The sequence below is a fragment of the Monopterus albus genome, unplaced genomic scaffold, assembly GCF_001952655.1.
Source record: "Monopterus albus unplaced genomic scaffold, M_albus_1.0 scaffold37.1, whole genome shotgun sequence".
In the NCBI taxonomy this organism is placed as follows: Eukaryota; Metazoa; Chordata; class Actinopteri; order Synbranchiformes; family Synbranchidae; genus Monopterus; species Monopterus albus.
Window position 1 is genome coordinate 2,004,234 of NW_018127917.1, and position 17,004 is coordinate 2,021,237.

Here is a 17,004-nt window from a genome sequence, read left to right on the forward strand (position 1 = left end):
GTGAAACACAGAAGTAACACTGTTTATTTTTTTACCACCAGGAACACTACAATCTATTACTGCTTTTTTCAAGCATACAAGGAGACAAACAGCCAGTGTGAGAACTCAAACAGACACATCTCATTCAGCCATTTAGTACTGAGCCTGTAGGTTTTTCCCAATTCAAATTATTCAGAAATTTCTCACACAAAAACACACCAGATGTCACCGTCATGGTCAAAACTGGAGGAAAACTCGCTATAGTTGGTAGAATATCGAGGCCATGGGTGTTGAAATCTTTCATGGGATACGTTAAAAACTGTGACTTATTGGTGGCACTAAAGGAAGAGTCACAGGCATCTCAAATGTCAAAATTGGCATCAAAATGCCAAAATTTGTCAAAATGGCAAAATTTAATAACCTGGAAAAAACACTACAGACTCAAATAACTTTTATTTTAAAATGTCAGCATTTTCTATTGAACAGATTATACATGACATATGGTGTCAGCTAAAATGAAAAACAAATAATGTTCGCAGATCATTACTTCTTAGATTTCATACATTATTTCCTCAAATTTAAAATTCAGTGGATTCACTCTCTTCTTTGAAAAGGTATTTGTCTTAATGTTAGGGTTTTGTTTGTTTTTCTTCAAGAACATTAGGCTATGTAATGCCACCACAGAAAGGAACAAGGTGAAATAGTCAAGCTGTTACACCATAAGCAAAAGAAAATACATTTCTGAAGTTCAGAGGAACCTACTTGCTAAATGGCAATACATCTTCAGAAAATACAGAATGTAATTTATCAGCTGCATTTTCAGGAGGTACCGTAACAGATTCAGAGAAGACTGACAGTTATGGTCTGGCATCCTCCGCAGTCAGTGGCCATCAGGTAAATATTTGTTAAAGTTCAGTAGATGTTTTCCTTGGTGTTACTTTGTCCTCATTTCGTGAAACATGGAAGTCTACATACGGACACCACTTGGTATTGAGGCACACCAATTTCCTCAGAGTGGAGGTTTTGACAATATTGAAGCCCGTCATGCCCCCAAAGGTGCTGGGCTTCCAGTATTCTGGAGAGCAGATAGGGTTTCCCAGCAAACCCTTCAGGGAGAAGGGAGCACCCATCTCCACCATACTCTCACCAAATATGGCGTTAGAACGTGTTTTCTCCAGTAGGATTCCGGGGTAAAACTCCAAAGCATCAATGTCCCCGTAGAGTTCCTCTAAACCTCTGGCCATTTCTATGTCATCTGTTGGGAAAACAGCAGAAAACTCACTTAGTTTGTAAACTGTATTAGGTTATTACACACTGTTACACACTGACTTTGACAAGCATGTGTCAGAAATAAAAGAGGAATGCAAAGGGAGTTTCAAAAGCAAGTCTTAATATCTTGCCTGCTTACCAGTGAATTCATAAAAAGACGTGTATGGTTTTAGATTAAACTTCTTCCTGTATTCATTGAAGGGCTGCACACGTACTACTCTAGACTCTCTGATGACCATTTCTGCCACTTTCAGCACCGCTTCATGAGAGTTGCGACCTCCACCTATCTGAAAGGCAGAAAGGTTACAACAATGTTATTTTAATGAACTGTTTAGTAATGTCATCAGCGTCCTAAACAGTCCTTTGTCTGGTTGCTTAACAGGTAACAACTGATGTTTCATATACAGATAGCAGTGTGCAAAAACGAAGATGCTTTCTGTAGATGGAGGACAAACAGTAGTCTGACAAAACAAATTCAATTTAATCTTACCTGGGCTTTTTAGTTATCTGTCTTTCCCTTACTTATACAGTATATCATATATGGGGAAGTTATTTTCAATTTCCAGTTGTCAGAATCAAATAAAACAACTAAACTAACAAGATCGTAACTGTAGCTGTGTCATATCATTGACCTTCTATATACTTCCACTACCTGTCCTGCAGGTTGTCGAGAGAAAGCATCCACCAGCTTCTCCACCCCATAATTCATAAGCAGTGAGGTGTTGTACAAAAACTGGGAGTATGGGATTTCATCTCCATCGATGAGAAAGCTGTCAGGCATCAACGGGTGCCAGTGGTAGAGGTGGCAGAACTCCAGAGCAATGCGGTTGCTGTACTGGAAACGTTCACTGAAGAGCAGGGAGGGATCAAACTTCAGCTTCAGCAGGTAACCACTCAGGTGCTGCACGTACTCTTCTATTATAATGTTTATAATTTCTCCTAGGGGACAAAAATACCATTTCTTAATTTGGCCAGATTTGATCAAAATAGAAAAACATTTAGAAGAAGCTGGAAAATGGACATTTAAACTGAATTTGTAAAGGACTGCCAGATCTGCAATGAGGAAAGGACAGTTTTTAACATGAGTTCTTAATGGTCAAGAGTCTGTCAACACTGGCTGATATAATGTAGTTTAAAAATTAAGAATTATTTTTAGAACAAAGCAGTACTGTGTTAGTTCTAGTCATTGTGCCATAGAGAAAAACGATTTGCCAATACTGACACAAACTTGTGATTTAAACTGTGTATGTCTGCTCCTGATGCCCTCACCGATGATGATGAGTCTGGTGGTCTGGAACAGCTGTTCATCATCCCAGGTGGGATGTTCTGCCTTAAGGATGTCACAGACTCTGTTATGCTCCCTCAGCCATATGGTGGCGTACATGGTAAGGCCTGGCAGCATACCAAATAATTCCTGACCAGTGACCAGACGCTGCTCTGGAGAGAAACCTGCAGGATACACCATGTGCAGAGGGACCTCGGCTACTGTAGGTGGGTACATCTCACCTTTTACTAACTTTAGAAAAACAAAAACAGCAATCAACATATGAGGGTGTAAGGGACGGTTCAGACAACAGAAACAGCACTTCCTCTACAACCCACTGGGAATGCTGGTCATCAACGTAATCAAATCAAATGGCTGTCTCAGAGTGATCTGACACCAACATTCAAAATAAGGAGTCCTTATCACCTGCATAGCCATTAAACAAAAACACCAACCCTGACACCTGTAAAACTGAGCCAACAGCCGGGGATTCTTCAGTGTGCATCTGTAATTTTTCTTACAGTAATTCCCCCTTTAAACCATTTCACCATCCTAAATCCTTACAGTACATTTGTTGACCCACAGTGTCATGGTTACCTGGCCACTTCCTGTGTTAAGCTCTTCCTGTTTTGAAATTATTTCCTGTATTGTGCCATCCTCACCAGCCCAACTTGACTCTCCATGATTGACCTCAGTCACATTCACCTGCTGCTCGTTATCCCTGCCTGTCTGTCTTTTATAATCACTCACCTCCATCAGCTTGTCATCACATGCTCGTTGGTTTGTAGTACTTATTTAAGAATTTGCTTTAGCTTTTTTTAACTTCATGGATTAATGCTCTTTATGTTACCCTCCTGTGGGCTATTTAAGGACTCACCCCTTTATGTGCTGGTCAGTTTTGTTTTCATGCATTGCCTCAGTTTTGTTGCATGTAGTTTATTTAGGTTACACCAAATATTTTCTTCTTGTTTTTACTTATCATTTTTCTGTTGGGGTTTGCTATTTTGTTTTTAGTTCTGACTAGGTTGGTGGTTTCAGTCTTGAGCATTCTTTGCTTCTGTATTCCCGTTCAGCCCACTAACTTGTGCAGACAAGTTCTGTTAACTGTGTGGAATTGTCAATTGCATGTTGACAATGTTATGTTTAAGTTTTTAAGCCTTTTTGTTCAGACATACTGTAAGTTTTTGGTTTGTCCATGTCTGTGAGAAGTCTATTTGGTTTACATCAGGCCTTTGTTATGTGCCTGTTCTTTTCCACCTGATGGCAATTTTCATTAAAGTTGCTAAAAGAATTTTAAAGACTTCCTTTTGAGTTGCATTTTGGCCCAAACCCAACACAAACTCAGTGCTGATGGTCATGGCTAGATTCAAAAGTACCACAGTGTCATATTCATGAAATATCCTCAAGTAGATTGTTAGATAATGGTTTGAGGGAGTGCCTTTACAAACCGTTATCTGCCTTTAACCACTTTAGGGTCATATGATTATCTATAAAGTATCACTGCTATCAGAAAAACATTCTCAGAAACTGTGACGCACAAAGAGAGGGTTATCTAATACTGATACCACTGAGATGCACAGAACATAGCTCTTGGCGATCAGTTCTTGTGCAGTTATCTTGCTACAGAGTCACATACAGACATGAGTGATATCAGTCTTCAACAGCAAGTAAGCATGTAAAATGTAAATGTTTCCTAAAATGTCTTTTTCTTTTTTTTACCTGATATTTCAGTTTTCCATCTTTATGAAGCCGGAGCTGAAGCTGGCGTGTGAGGGTTTCTCCATAAATATTGCTCGCATCTACCTGGGTTAGTAAGAAAATTCATACATTTGGCAAAAAATTCAAATATTAAACATATTTTAATCCTAATTGTCTAAGTGAACTCCTGGTTGTAGCTGATTGATGAACATACAATATATCTCACCCCATGTCCCATAGCCTTGGTGAAGCCCCCATGAACGTCATGGTTTGTCTTGAAAAACTGGTGGGTGAAGTGTTGGGCCATGAAGGCAAACATCAGATTGGTTCCTTGAGGATCTGGTCGAAATTTGGTTCTTTTAAAAAACCTCTCAGCCAGCACTTTGGGATCAGGAAGAACAGGTTTACCTGTAATAGATATTTTAAGATGTCATCAGGAGCACTTTGGGGCACTGTGTAAACATTTTTTAAATAGTGAACAAAGCTTTTATTTGGGACAGGACGGTATTCTTTCTAATTTACCCTATTCTGCAGTGAATATAAACTCCAAACTTTCTCAGTGTTTCCTTGTTGCCTCTATAAATTCAGGATAATGTCAATTTCCACAACTAAACTCAACACTGCTGTAATTTTCACATTAAAAGTCTTCCAGCCTTTACAAGTAGGCTTTTAATGTGGAAAAAACATCAAAAAAGTATTAAATTTTATTGACATTAGCTCAAAATTGGTTGAAGGAATATAAGAATTGGAAGAACTAGAATTGGAGTATGAGCAAATTGTTTATGCTACAAAAGAGGAACTCAGAACAGCACAGTGACACCTTTAGTTCCCATGGGCAAAGGGCAGTCTTCAGGTACAGGAGGGAGGAGACGGGTGTAGTAGGAGACGTTGTAGTACGACTCCCAGCTCAGGTATCCATATTTGGTGTTGTAGGTCGGAGGGCTTGGTATGATGTTGCTTCTGACTTTAGGAGAAAATGACATAGCGCAGTTGACTACGAACTTCTTTTTCATGCATGTCCTGTTTTGAGAACCTTTCATTGGAAATAATGAACCACCATAGTTGGGCACTTAATTAATTCTCAGGCAAATGGCATGTATATATATGAGAGAAAGAGAGAGAGTTCAATAAATCCCATGAAAAGACCAACAATGAAGTGATCTTAGCATGTATTTATGTTGTAATTAAAGCCTAATGGAGCTCACTCCTTTGTCCCACTTCCTCTTTGTTCTATTACAGCAAATCAATTGTCACCCATTGCAAAGAAGGGGCTGTGTTACTCCATGTCCTTCAACATGGGCACTGTAGTTTGTTACTCAAACCACACAAACATCATCCAGCTGTTGTAAATGCCTGCACAACAAATTTATAATCTACAGCTGAAAATAGTCCCCAGTCTGTCAAATACTTAAGGCGATTTTCAATGAAGCTCTGTTCATGATCTATTTTTAAAGAACCAGCGGGCTTGGAACTGACTGCCCAAGTGAGGGGCAATCGAACATACCTTTTCTGTTGATAATAAGGGAAATGGCACCAATCTTAATCTCTTCTCTCAGCCTGAGACTGCTTACTAGCAATATTATCAAAGGAAATCCTGATGCTTACTTTAAGTCAGTTCCTCTTGTGGCCACAATCAGTCTTCTGCAACTTAAAATTTAATCTTTATAATCACAAAACACATTAAAATAAGCACTTGGTGCTCAGATTAAATTAAGCTCTTTTATTCACTTGGTAGGTTTCTCTCTCTCTCTCTCTCTCTGTGTGTGTGTGTGTGTGTGTGTGTGTATATATATGGCACTTGTATCATATTGTGAACAGACATAACAGAACTAAAGCAAATACTGGGAAAAAAATAAATGCAAGTTATATTGATTTATTTGTGATTCTGCTGATTGGTCATCATGTTTGGGTGTTTTAACCTTATCACTCACCCGTCAGCACTAATCTCATAATGGTGTCTTGCAAGAAAGAGTTGTTGACAAGGTACCAGAACCACTGGAAGTGGGTGAGGATGTAATGAGCCACCTTAGGGCTGGGCTTCAGCATTAGATGAACTCTGGTCCAGAACTCAGCTACAGTGCACACAAGGATCAAGAATAAATATTGTTAGTGTCTTCTGAAACAGCCCCAAATTAGCATTTAAAACATTTCTCACATTACAACAATATGGTAAAAGTTTGGTTAGGTTTAAGCTCCAAATTAGCTTTGTTAAATTTAGGAAAAGATCAAAGTTGGACTATGGTTCAAATTACTTTAAGGTTCAGAAATGATTATGCACATTTACAGTCCTTTTATCTACCTGCCAGTGGTTAAAGAAAAGATTCTGAATATTATTAAATGACCACAAGCTGAATATTACAGTATAGAAATAAATGAATGGATTAAAATTTTGGATTGTGAGCACTTTTTTTTTCTGTTTTTTCATTGCTGTGGAAACACTCTGTAATGGGCAGATGCAAATATAATAAGAGCCTGGGAGTACTGTAGTGTTTTAGACATTAAGCTAACAAAGATACTTAGAGGTTGAACACACCATCATTTGGAGGACAGCTGGGCTGTGACTTTTCAATGAGCCTACTTGCTTACTTACGAACAGTGCAGTTTTCTCCATAGAAGCCGGTACGAGTACAGTCACATTTGAAGAGATCAGTACCAAATCTCACACAGACTCCTGAGTTCTGACACGGGTAGTAACAACAGGGATTCACTGCAAAAAAAAAAAAAAAAATTCTTTTGTATTGTATGAATAACTGGTGTCACTGGAAGCTCCTGTTAGACTGTGAGGCTCAGGGGCTGCCACAGGTTCTCTCTGGAATCTAATGGGCAACCCAACCCCTGCTGTCTCCTATCTGAGTAAGAAGATGAACCTCTGTGTCCTTTTAGAAAAACATCCATCCATCCATCCATTTTCTATACCGCTTTGTCCCAAACAGGGTCACGGGGGGCTGGAGCCAATCCCAGCCAGCTGCGGGCGAGGGGTGGGGTACACCCTGGACAGGTCGTTAGAAAAACATCAAAAATCAAACTACTACTAAGACATGAAACCACTACTGAGATGCAAAGAGAGAAACACTAAAAAAATTCACAAAATGAACACAAATTGACCAAAAGACTCAAAACAACTACAGAATGACACAATGACAAAACCATGGCGAAGAGAAACGATAAGACACTCCATCATTTGTAGTCATTGTGTGCTTTTTATTTTCTAGGTGTCTTGCTTGTCCCATAATTTGTACATAGTTGTAGGATGACAGCAGCTATTTATTCATTCATTCATTTTCTACCGCTTAGTCCCTGAACGGGGTCACGGGGGGGCTGGAGCCAATCCCAGCCGGCAATCGGGCGAAGGCCGGGTACACCCTGGACAGGTCGCCAATCCATCGCAGGGCTAACACAGAAATGAACAACCACACACACGCACACACACACACTCCTATGGGCAATTTTAGAGACACCAATCAACCTAAGCTATTAGAATTAGAATATTTATTAGTTGTTTCTTTGGTATGTACCTAAACCAAACAAACCATATAAGTAGTAATAGTACACAGTTTGGTATTGGCAAGATGCAGGTTAATAAACCTGCCCATCTGAAGTGACTCTCAGATGTTGTAATAATACTGAAAGAAAGCTGGGAAACCAAAGACAGATGACCTAAAGGTGCTGAATTAATTAACATATACAATAAGTGTGTACTGATACCACACATGCCCCATTAAATCATTGCCTTTAAAGCTGAAAATAACCCTAAACGCATAACTAACATTAACTAACTAACATTAACACTACCCTGAAAACATAGTCACTGCCACTGAGGCGAAAATGAGCTGCTCAGTGGCCAATAGATCAGACTGCAGTTCTACTGGATAGCTTCCACATGCGTGCTGTTGCAACATAAGAACTGGTTTACTAAATTTTGCATGTGGGTAAAAAGTTTCTGCCTCTTCCTAGTATGTATCTCAACCACCTCTCTGTATTTTTAACATTGAGCTGTTGTATTATGGCTTCCTGTGCTCCCCTTACACTTGCAGAAGTTTATTGAGATAATGTGACACTGCAGCTTTTTCCTTCCTCATGGGCTGTTGAGTGAGACCACAGATAAGCATGTCTGCCCTACAGGGACAGCAGATCGATTTAGTTTTGCATGCATGTTTTACTCTAAATACTACAGATGTGTTGATATGTAGGATGAACTCTACAGGGAAGCCCAGGATAGATCACATGCAAAGTTACCTTCTTCTGCTTCATTGTGCAAATTCACACAAAAAGCAAACATTTTTTAACATTGCTAATATTCCCTATGGTATGATCTACATTACTCTCTAAGCTGCACACAAGTCCATTTATCCATGTATCCGTTTGGGAATAGAGCCTATCTGCACTGGGTAAATAAAGGCCAAGGAAACAGCCTGGACGTGTCACAAGGCTAAAAATAAAATAACATTTCCAATTAAACTTAAATGAAGTGACCTGAACTTAATCAAATCAGACCAAACAGTTGTGCCATTGTCAGCCTCACATCATATATATCATCACAACTGGAGGTTTATCAGCTTCGACTATTACTCTGTTTTTATTTTGTTACACTTGTGCACACAATCTTGTATGCACAACTTGCACAGGTTTTGGGACCTTGAGAGCTCCACGGCTTTTGATTATTTTTGATACTTGAAGTGCATTAAGCTGGCAATATGTTTGTTCTTTTACTAAAGTAGAATATTTAATGCTGGATTTTTACTCGCAACAGAGTATTTGTACTGTATATTGTTGTATTCATTACTTAAATAACGGTTCTGAATACTTTTTCCACAACCGGTTATTAAAACATAGCTATTTGAGAGGATGACAAACCGAAGGAAGAGAAAGACAACTTGATGACAAGTAACCTAAAGGAGAATACTGGGTTATGTACAACATTCAACAACACAATGCCGTATACACTCAGTTTATTAGGTCTCATAGCTAAGACTAAGTCATTCTAACATAACAGTGCTGCAATAAATCCTCCTTCATGAAGGTGATAATGTTCAGTCTGTGTTGAAACTGTTTCAGAGAGACATTAAATCAACTATATGATCATTTGGGAAGATGTGATTATGTGCTATTCCTTCATTGACAGGTGTTTCTAATATTTGGTTATCAGTGAGAATAGACTAAAAACAAAAACATTTCTGTCTTAAGTTGAGATGAAAGCAAAACCTGCTTACCAACACCTGTGTCATCAGCACATGATGAGCTCCCCAGCAGCACCAGGTTGATAAACATCCACATGGAGAAGATGCTAAACTCTATTAAAAAAAACAAAATCAATGATGATTGAATATCATAACTGTTATGGGCAGATTTTGAACAAAATAAAATCTGAACTCACCTCTCATGACTGCCTCACCCTACTAAAGCTCAAAATTAAATTAGAGCTGTCTAAAACTGGCTCACAGTTATATTGTGTTTCTGAAAAGATTTGAGAGATGGGGGGTTGGTTACTCCCTCTATAACAGCACTGACTGACATGGTCTACTGGCTTTTTAATAGGCGGTAACACTGTTTCCTCTACTTCCTCCATTTAGTCATCTATAGATTTCAAGGAAACCCCACTGCAACTCACTGCCATTTGGTGCCAAATAATTTAGATTTGATCATTTTTAGATTGGTTGCTCTCAGGATAGTGTGCAAACCAATCTACTGTGCATTTTGTTTAGAGTAAACAGTCCTATCTTCAAATGATGTCCAATAATGTTTTTATGTGTCATTCATATCAGTATAGTGAAAGGAAACAAAAACCCAGTGAAACTCAAGGAAAAGTTGAAAGCACTACATCTCCACCTGCTGGCAAATGAACATACTGTAACTCCCTTGTAGACTTTCAAATTAATTTTCCTACATTTTACAGTGATCACAGGCATTTTTCAGAACAGGCATTTTGAGATGTCATAGTAGGAAAAAGCACAGGTGTAAGTGATAACACTCACAATGGCTGCATTACATTTGTGTGAGCCATTTCCAGGATCATGGTATTGTGCATGCTTGCTGAGTGGTATTGTTTAGTGGGACACATAATGGAATTCAGCTATTAATGTTAAGACAATAAAGGTCTACACATGGACAGATTACAAGACAAAGGGTCCTTGGGCACAGATATGTGCAATGGAGTGAGAGACCCAGACTGAAAAAGACCCAAAATGATGATATGCATGGTCATTCTGCACTTATTTGTAATCATTTTGCATGCTTTTGTAGTATTTTTGTGACTCATTGTGGTTGTTTTACATAGCTGATTTGTATTATTGTAGTTGTTTTGAGTCTTTTTGCTCCTTTATTATTCATCTATTTGTTGTAGTTTTGCATGTCTTTGTGGTTGTTTTGTCTTTTTCAAGTCATTTATTTCTAACAAAAAAGCTTAGCAGTCAAACCCTTGGCCCAGGGGCCCTCCTAGATGCTTGGGCTCCTGGACCTATGCCCAATGATCCATCCATGGGTCCACAACTTGGAGGATGCAGGGTGCATCACATCTGATACTCTATTTGATTTCTATATAATGTTTGATCACTCAGGTTATGTTAACAGAAGTGATACGGAGTAAATGTGTGATTATTGGAGCCCCTGGATGTCTGAAGCCCCAGGGGACTTTCCCGGCTGGTGATCTGACCTCACCGATACTGATGGAGAGAGCTCTTTCTGTCTTTGTGTTGTTTTATTGGTAACTTCAGTTCTCTAAGAATTGGTGGTATATTACAGCTATTTACTGTACTAGACAGGTTTTTGTATCATAGCATTGTGTTTGTCATTGATATCATTTCTGTATATGGATGTTAGATGCTTTGTGTGTTATTTAGTAGCTACAGCTGTTGCTCATATGGATATAAATAAACTGTAGGTGTAACACTGTCTACCTATGTTCTATAGCCATGCCCAATAAAGTAATATTTTATTTAATTTTTTTAAGTTTCTTGACTATTTCTATTGCTATGGATGTGTTCTGTTTGCTAGCTTCCTCGCTCTCTTTGTCTTCCTGATCATACAGTGATGAGAAGGCTCGGAAACACCCTGCAGAGGTCAGCAGTTAAAAAGTAACTCAAGACATAAACACTGACACTGGTTGGTAATTGGCATCTTTTTCGCCTGTTGAAGTAAAAGTAGTTTCTTACATACTGTAGTAATTTTAGGACCAGCTTCTCTGCAATGTCCACATGGAGAGAAGTTCAGTCATGAACCATGTTCAGTTAACTCTTCTAAACTTTTACATTCCATATCTCTCTGATGCTTCATATTATGTCACTGAATATGTTTATTTAAACTGGAGCAGTGTCAGAAAATTATTTATTTCATTATAAGTCAGTTTGTCAGGTTTAATTTTTCTCAATCTGTTACATTAAATTTCAACAGCTGAATCGTCCTGCCAACCATAAACCACAAGAGCAGTGATAATATTCCTTTTCAACATCCCGTCATCTCTGAGGAGGCAGCACTATGCATTGTGGTTCACATGCTGTTCCACTTTAGCCCAGAACTGTATGAGCTCAGCTTCTTGTCACTCTGAGAGCGTGATGTATTGTCTGCCAAGTTTGTGTTGTAGGGTGTGTTTGTGAGCAGCCTTAGCTGCAAGACAAAGAGACAATCCTGATGCTCCTACAGTATGCTACTGTATATGCTCCCAAAACTAATGTGAACATCTTACAGTCTTCCTCAGAAATAATTGTTTCGAATCTACAGCAAGGATATGCTGAACAAATGTGACTTTAAAAATTAACATGTTTGAAAATCGGATTTTCTTTTGATAAACAGTTTAGCTAAAATGAACTACTGAAACTGTGATATCATACACTAAATGCATGTGAATGAAAAATTCCTCCTTCCACCCGACTCAAAGAAATTATAATTTTTTTTAGTTCAATCAGTCTGAAGCTGTTGTTCCTGTATGTTTATTTTAAACTGTTTTGTTCCTGTCAGGATTTTATTACTCTAAGTGGTAAGCATTTACAGTTTTACCCTTCACATTCAATCTGTTTAAATCTAAAATCAGTGACAAACAAACGACAGCAGGTAAATATTATTTTCTGCATTTGTAGCAGTGTCAACTATTGTTTCATTAGAACTGTACGATAATTAGGAATAAATGAGGAGCACAGGAATGTAGCACAACATCTTTACAGTACCTCCCACTGAGACTGAGACACTCATTATTTAGATGGATCAGTACACTACGTGTCAACAGTTGTGGTTGTTTCACTCTGGATACATTTAGAAATAATCAGAAATGATTAGAAATAATCATTTTTTTATGTTTTCAGTACTTTGTGTTTCTGTAGTGTTTAGTCTTGAAGTTTTTTAACCAAAGCTTGCGTGGACTGTGGCGTCCATACATCACTCTTCAGTGGATGTTTAATACACCAGCCAAACCAACCTCTGCAGAATCAAACAGTAAACTGTATTTGAATTACGTTTTGTTTCCTAGACGTGATTGATATAAAAAAAGAATGAGACACATCAGGAACTAATTATCAAATCATTGTTTCCCGCCTTACAAGTACCTGAAAAGGACTTCTATCCACCAAGGGCTCATAGACATGCTGCTGGTTGCCATGGTTCTGCTGGCACTGGCTGTAGATCGAGGCTCATTTCTTCCTATAGCATTCCTGGTAATTGAGGTCAGATGCTCCTGTGAGTCAAACCTGGACCGGGAGTAACCTGGAAGCATTTATTTTACAGAGATGTTTAGTTAAGCCACTCCAAACGAGCCTCGGTCCAGCTCTGGTGATGAATACGATTGGCGAAAGCACTGGAGGCCGGTTTCTGGCTTCTTCCTTCCCCCGGATCAGGTTACAGATTAGCAGACTTCCTGTCCAGTTGTGGAACAAGCCAGCCCAACTGAAGGAGCAGCAACAGGCATTTATAGACGAGGGCATCATGCACTATGTCAGAGGAGGTTTCTGACAAAGCCATACAGCAGTGGGACCTCAAATATCCCACCAGGTATTATTTGTTAAGCCTGTTAGGTGACGCAGCTGACTGTAGACAGAACTGACCTCTGAAGTCAGCTGGTGGTCCACAATTACTGTAGGCAGTGGTTTAAAGTAACATTTAGTATGTAGCCCAACTGTACTTAAAGCTGCACTAGTCAGTATTTAACATATTAACAATGGATTAAATGACCATGGCCCTGTTCAGACCTGGCATTAACATGCATCCTGGGAAATCTGAACACAGCTCTAAGAGCGTGTTCACACCTGGCATTAACATGCGTACACAAATGACTCCTCAGTGATTGGATCTGACCGCCCCCCATCCAATAAACACGTACATCATTTCCCCTTGCAAATACCAAATGCGTTTTTAATTTTAAACCCTCAGAGGCAGCAGCCAGAAATAACAAGACGAAGAAGATCTGCCATGCAAATACAAAGAGGAAATCGAAACAACACAATTCCTTGGTGTTCCAGACAAACCTAATCATCCAGAATGTTAGATGCACTCACTGCCCGGATTATTTAAACTGCAAAGGAAGCCATTCCATTATTCTGCAAGCTGTTGTTGATCACCTCTGTCTGTTAGTAGCACACACATACCCAGTGAGCCAAGATATACAAATGTACTGTGCTCTATGTCTTTTCGGGCATAATGTACAGATGTATAAATAGTGCAAAACAACATGTATGTATTACTTACTCAATCTGTCCCAGGACACATTCGTGTTCAGACTAGGAAGAGAATGTGGACACGTGTGTCCCAGACCACCTTCGAATATGTGCTGTGTGATTGGATTTGACTCTGTCCTGGAGTGTGCTCACACCTGGCATTAGTACTAGCCACTTGTGTTTGGAATTCCCAGGACACATGTTAACGCCAGGTCTGAACAAGGCCTATGCGTAATGTGACTGACCCTCAGAGAGTTCATTGTTTTGGTAGTCTGCCGATGAAAACTTGGCTGAGGTTCAGCGTACCAGCCATAGCATGTAATTCAAAAGCACTGATCAAGTGATTGTATGCTAAATGCCCAGCGCCAAACAGTAGACAGGCAAATTCAGCTACTAGCTTGTGAGCATAGCATACATTTACCATACCAGTTTTGTTTGTCTGTTACTTTTCATGTTTGCTGAGCTTAATTCACTCATATGCTGTAGATAATCACTGGGTCCACATATTGTACCGTGACTGTAAGTGGTCACAGTGGTCAAACTTTTTACACTACATGCTGCATTTGAGCTCAGTGGGAGGAGCGAGATTTGGACTCATTCATCAGCTGTCAGAGAGCTGGCACAGTTCACTGTAAAAAAAACATGAGTCCCCTTGCTGCGCTGTAGTCACACAAACCACATTTTAAGTGTTCATGGTATAGAGTCCAGCCCTCAAAAGTTAAGGGTGCATTTGTAGCTGATTATCCATCAATGTGACACTGGAACAGAAGTTTCTCTGCTTTTTATCACACTTCAGCTCAATATGGTGCATTGCCAGAGGTACACTTATCAAAATAAACACTGAGGGAGTCCTGGTTGTGCTCCAGGTTCTAGATCCTTTGGAGCGCTCTTTACTAAAACACCCCTTTGTTTCCTGTCCCACCTTCTACACTTCCCCTGGCAGAGCAGAGTGCGAGCAGCCACCTCCTCTTGACACTGGTCGATTCTGCTGCTCTACACCTGGAGCTGCTAGGATCCACAGAGCAGCAGGATATTGCACTCGGCATCAAACTAAACACACAATACGTCCTGCACGAGTAATTTCCACACAGGGCCTATTTGATGTGACAGTTTAAACACTTGAACTCAGAGCTGGCCTGGTCGAGGGAGGAGGCTGGGTGGGCAGTAGAGGGCTTCTCCCTGATTAGGAGCGCTGCTCACCTCTGATTGCTCCGGGTCACTGCAGGTGAGCGCAAGTGGTCGGAAGGAAGTAATTTTCCTTCTGGAGCTGGTTACGTGATTGGGTAAGTAGCTGATCTCTGACACAGACCCAAGTCCTCGAACACATCTAGAGATGAGGCAAAGAGCTGGATGCTGATCAGAGGCCAGACCAGGGCTAAATGAAACCAAACAAAGCTGTAACTATGTGTTCCTGTATTATTTGTCCTGTTGTTCATTGAGCCTACAGGAAGTGATTGAACCTAATTATTTTTATACCAATTTTCACTTCTTTTTCTGTCATTTTTTTTTTTTTTTTACAACTGAGGTTTGAGGAAAGTTGTATAACCTTTATGTATAGTATTTTTGCCTGGCTTATAAACAGTAGCACAGAAATAGTTTATGTGCTATTATATTTTTGAGGAAATTACAATAAAGATGCAAATAATCTAGAGACACTACTTTTAATATTTAGGCTGAAACAGACTCACTATAGTTAGGCTAAAAAGATGTTTACATTTTTCAGTGAACATTAATGAATACATTATGAACACCCCAATAGAAAGAAACTTTGTCTTTAATTGTTTTTGCTCTTCCTTTCACTTTTATAAGGTACAGTATTTTTATTTATTGATTGATTGATTTCTTGTGTTTGAAAAAGATCAAATCAGCAGGTTTATTGCAGTACCACCCACATTAAAAAGAAACCTTATCTTTTCAGCATTGGGGATAGATCTTTACAGTTTTCAGTCCAATAAATACATTCATTTAAAAATAAAAACAAAAGAGCAGCTGCTACAGCTCTGACTGTTATCTGTCTTCTACTGAATGAATGTGCACAATGATAAACTGGGAGCAGTCTTTTATAAAAGATGATGCTTAATTTCACGATGTACTATATAGTGTAAGTCTGTGCAGGTTCTCAGTCATCCAGGTCATAGTAAGCTGAAAAAACTTAGAAAAAATCAAGTGGACTAGGTTTCTAGGTCAAAGATGTTTCACCTCTCATCCAAGAAAACTGATGAAGCCTCTTGGATGAGAGCTTGATTTTTTCTAAGTTTTTTCTACTTAGTGCAAGGTTCAAAACTAAACCTCCTTGCTGTGAGGCAACAGTGCTAACCACTGCACCACCCCACTTGAAAGATGTTAGTAAGCTTTCGGCACAAACCAACCTCAGTGTTGGGTTTGGTATAATCTTGAGACATCTGTATTTCTGGATGTTGTCTCGCTCAGTGTGGTAAAACAAGCTGCAGTTGAGCATACACTTAATTTTACAGCTCTCACTGGCCACTTGAGAGGTTTATAAGGAAAAACATCAACTTTCTTTCCTCCCAACTTTAGTGGAACTGATCAGCTGCTTCCTGGCTGTAAATAAAGAGGCATACTGTAATCCACTTGATAAATATCAAGCAGAATACAGCAATCAGCTGAAAGTAATTTGCATGTCTGTGCTCAAGCCAGCGGCTTGTGATTTTCTCTCCTGTCATCTATCACAGACCACACGCTTGGGCCAAAATACACAATACCCCCAAATTGCTGTCATATGGAGTGCAAGCCCTGAAAAAAGCCCGTCATTTTTCCTTGTCCGTACTTCAAATAAACTTGTATTTGTTAAATAACTGGAGAGGGGTTTTTTTTCTTTCCAGTGCAGCTTTTCAGAGAGCGGGATGGTGTAATGTGCCATTTCCTTTGTTTGTTGAAAGCTTGGCTGCAGGACTGTAATCTAGATGGGTTTGATCCCAGAGTAGATGCAGCCTGTTGAATGTGCTGGATGGTGAGTCTTCAAATGTCAAACTGATTCAGCAACAAGCTCCCATAGGATAACATTCACTGGCTGGAGCCTGGCTCAGTCATTCTTGTTTAATCCATGGATCTTCACATCCTCAGCACTTACCCCCTCTGAAAAATCCTACATTTTCATGCACTCATCAAAAAGAAGGATTTAAGGAAATATTTGGTGTA

At 39.4% G+C, this 17,004-nt stretch overlaps 1 protein-coding gene and 1 long non-coding RNA gene across 2 annotated transcripts; one reads left to right on the forward strand and one right to left on the reverse strand.

The window, feature by feature from the left end:
• Positions 1-425: 425 nt before the first annotated feature.
• ptgs1 (prostaglandin-endoperoxide synthase 1) lies at positions 426-9,655 on the reverse strand. The gene is made up of 11 exons (XM_020598198.1): positions 9,585-9,655; positions 9,421-9,501; positions 6,801-6,917; positions 6,142-6,282; positions 5,031-5,174; positions 4,437-4,618; positions 4,232-4,315; positions 2,518-2,764; positions 1,901-2,187; positions 1,388-1,535; positions 426-1,234 (listed from the first exon to the last, which is right to left on the reverse strand). Exons 1-11 carry the CDS (start codon positions 9,589-9,591, stop codon positions 885-887), a joined length of 1,788 nt encoding a protein of 595 aa, XP_020453854.1. The 5' UTR covers positions 9,592-9,655; the 3' UTR covers positions 426-884.
• Positions 3,297-4,530, forward strand: LOC109959090 (uncharacterized). The gene is made up of 3 exons (XR_002274759.1): positions 3,297-3,403; positions 4,244-4,319; positions 4,451-4,530. It is a non-coding gene; the product is annotated as an uncharacterized LOC109959090 (long non-coding RNA).
• Positions 9,656-17,004: the final 7,349 nt, after the last annotated feature.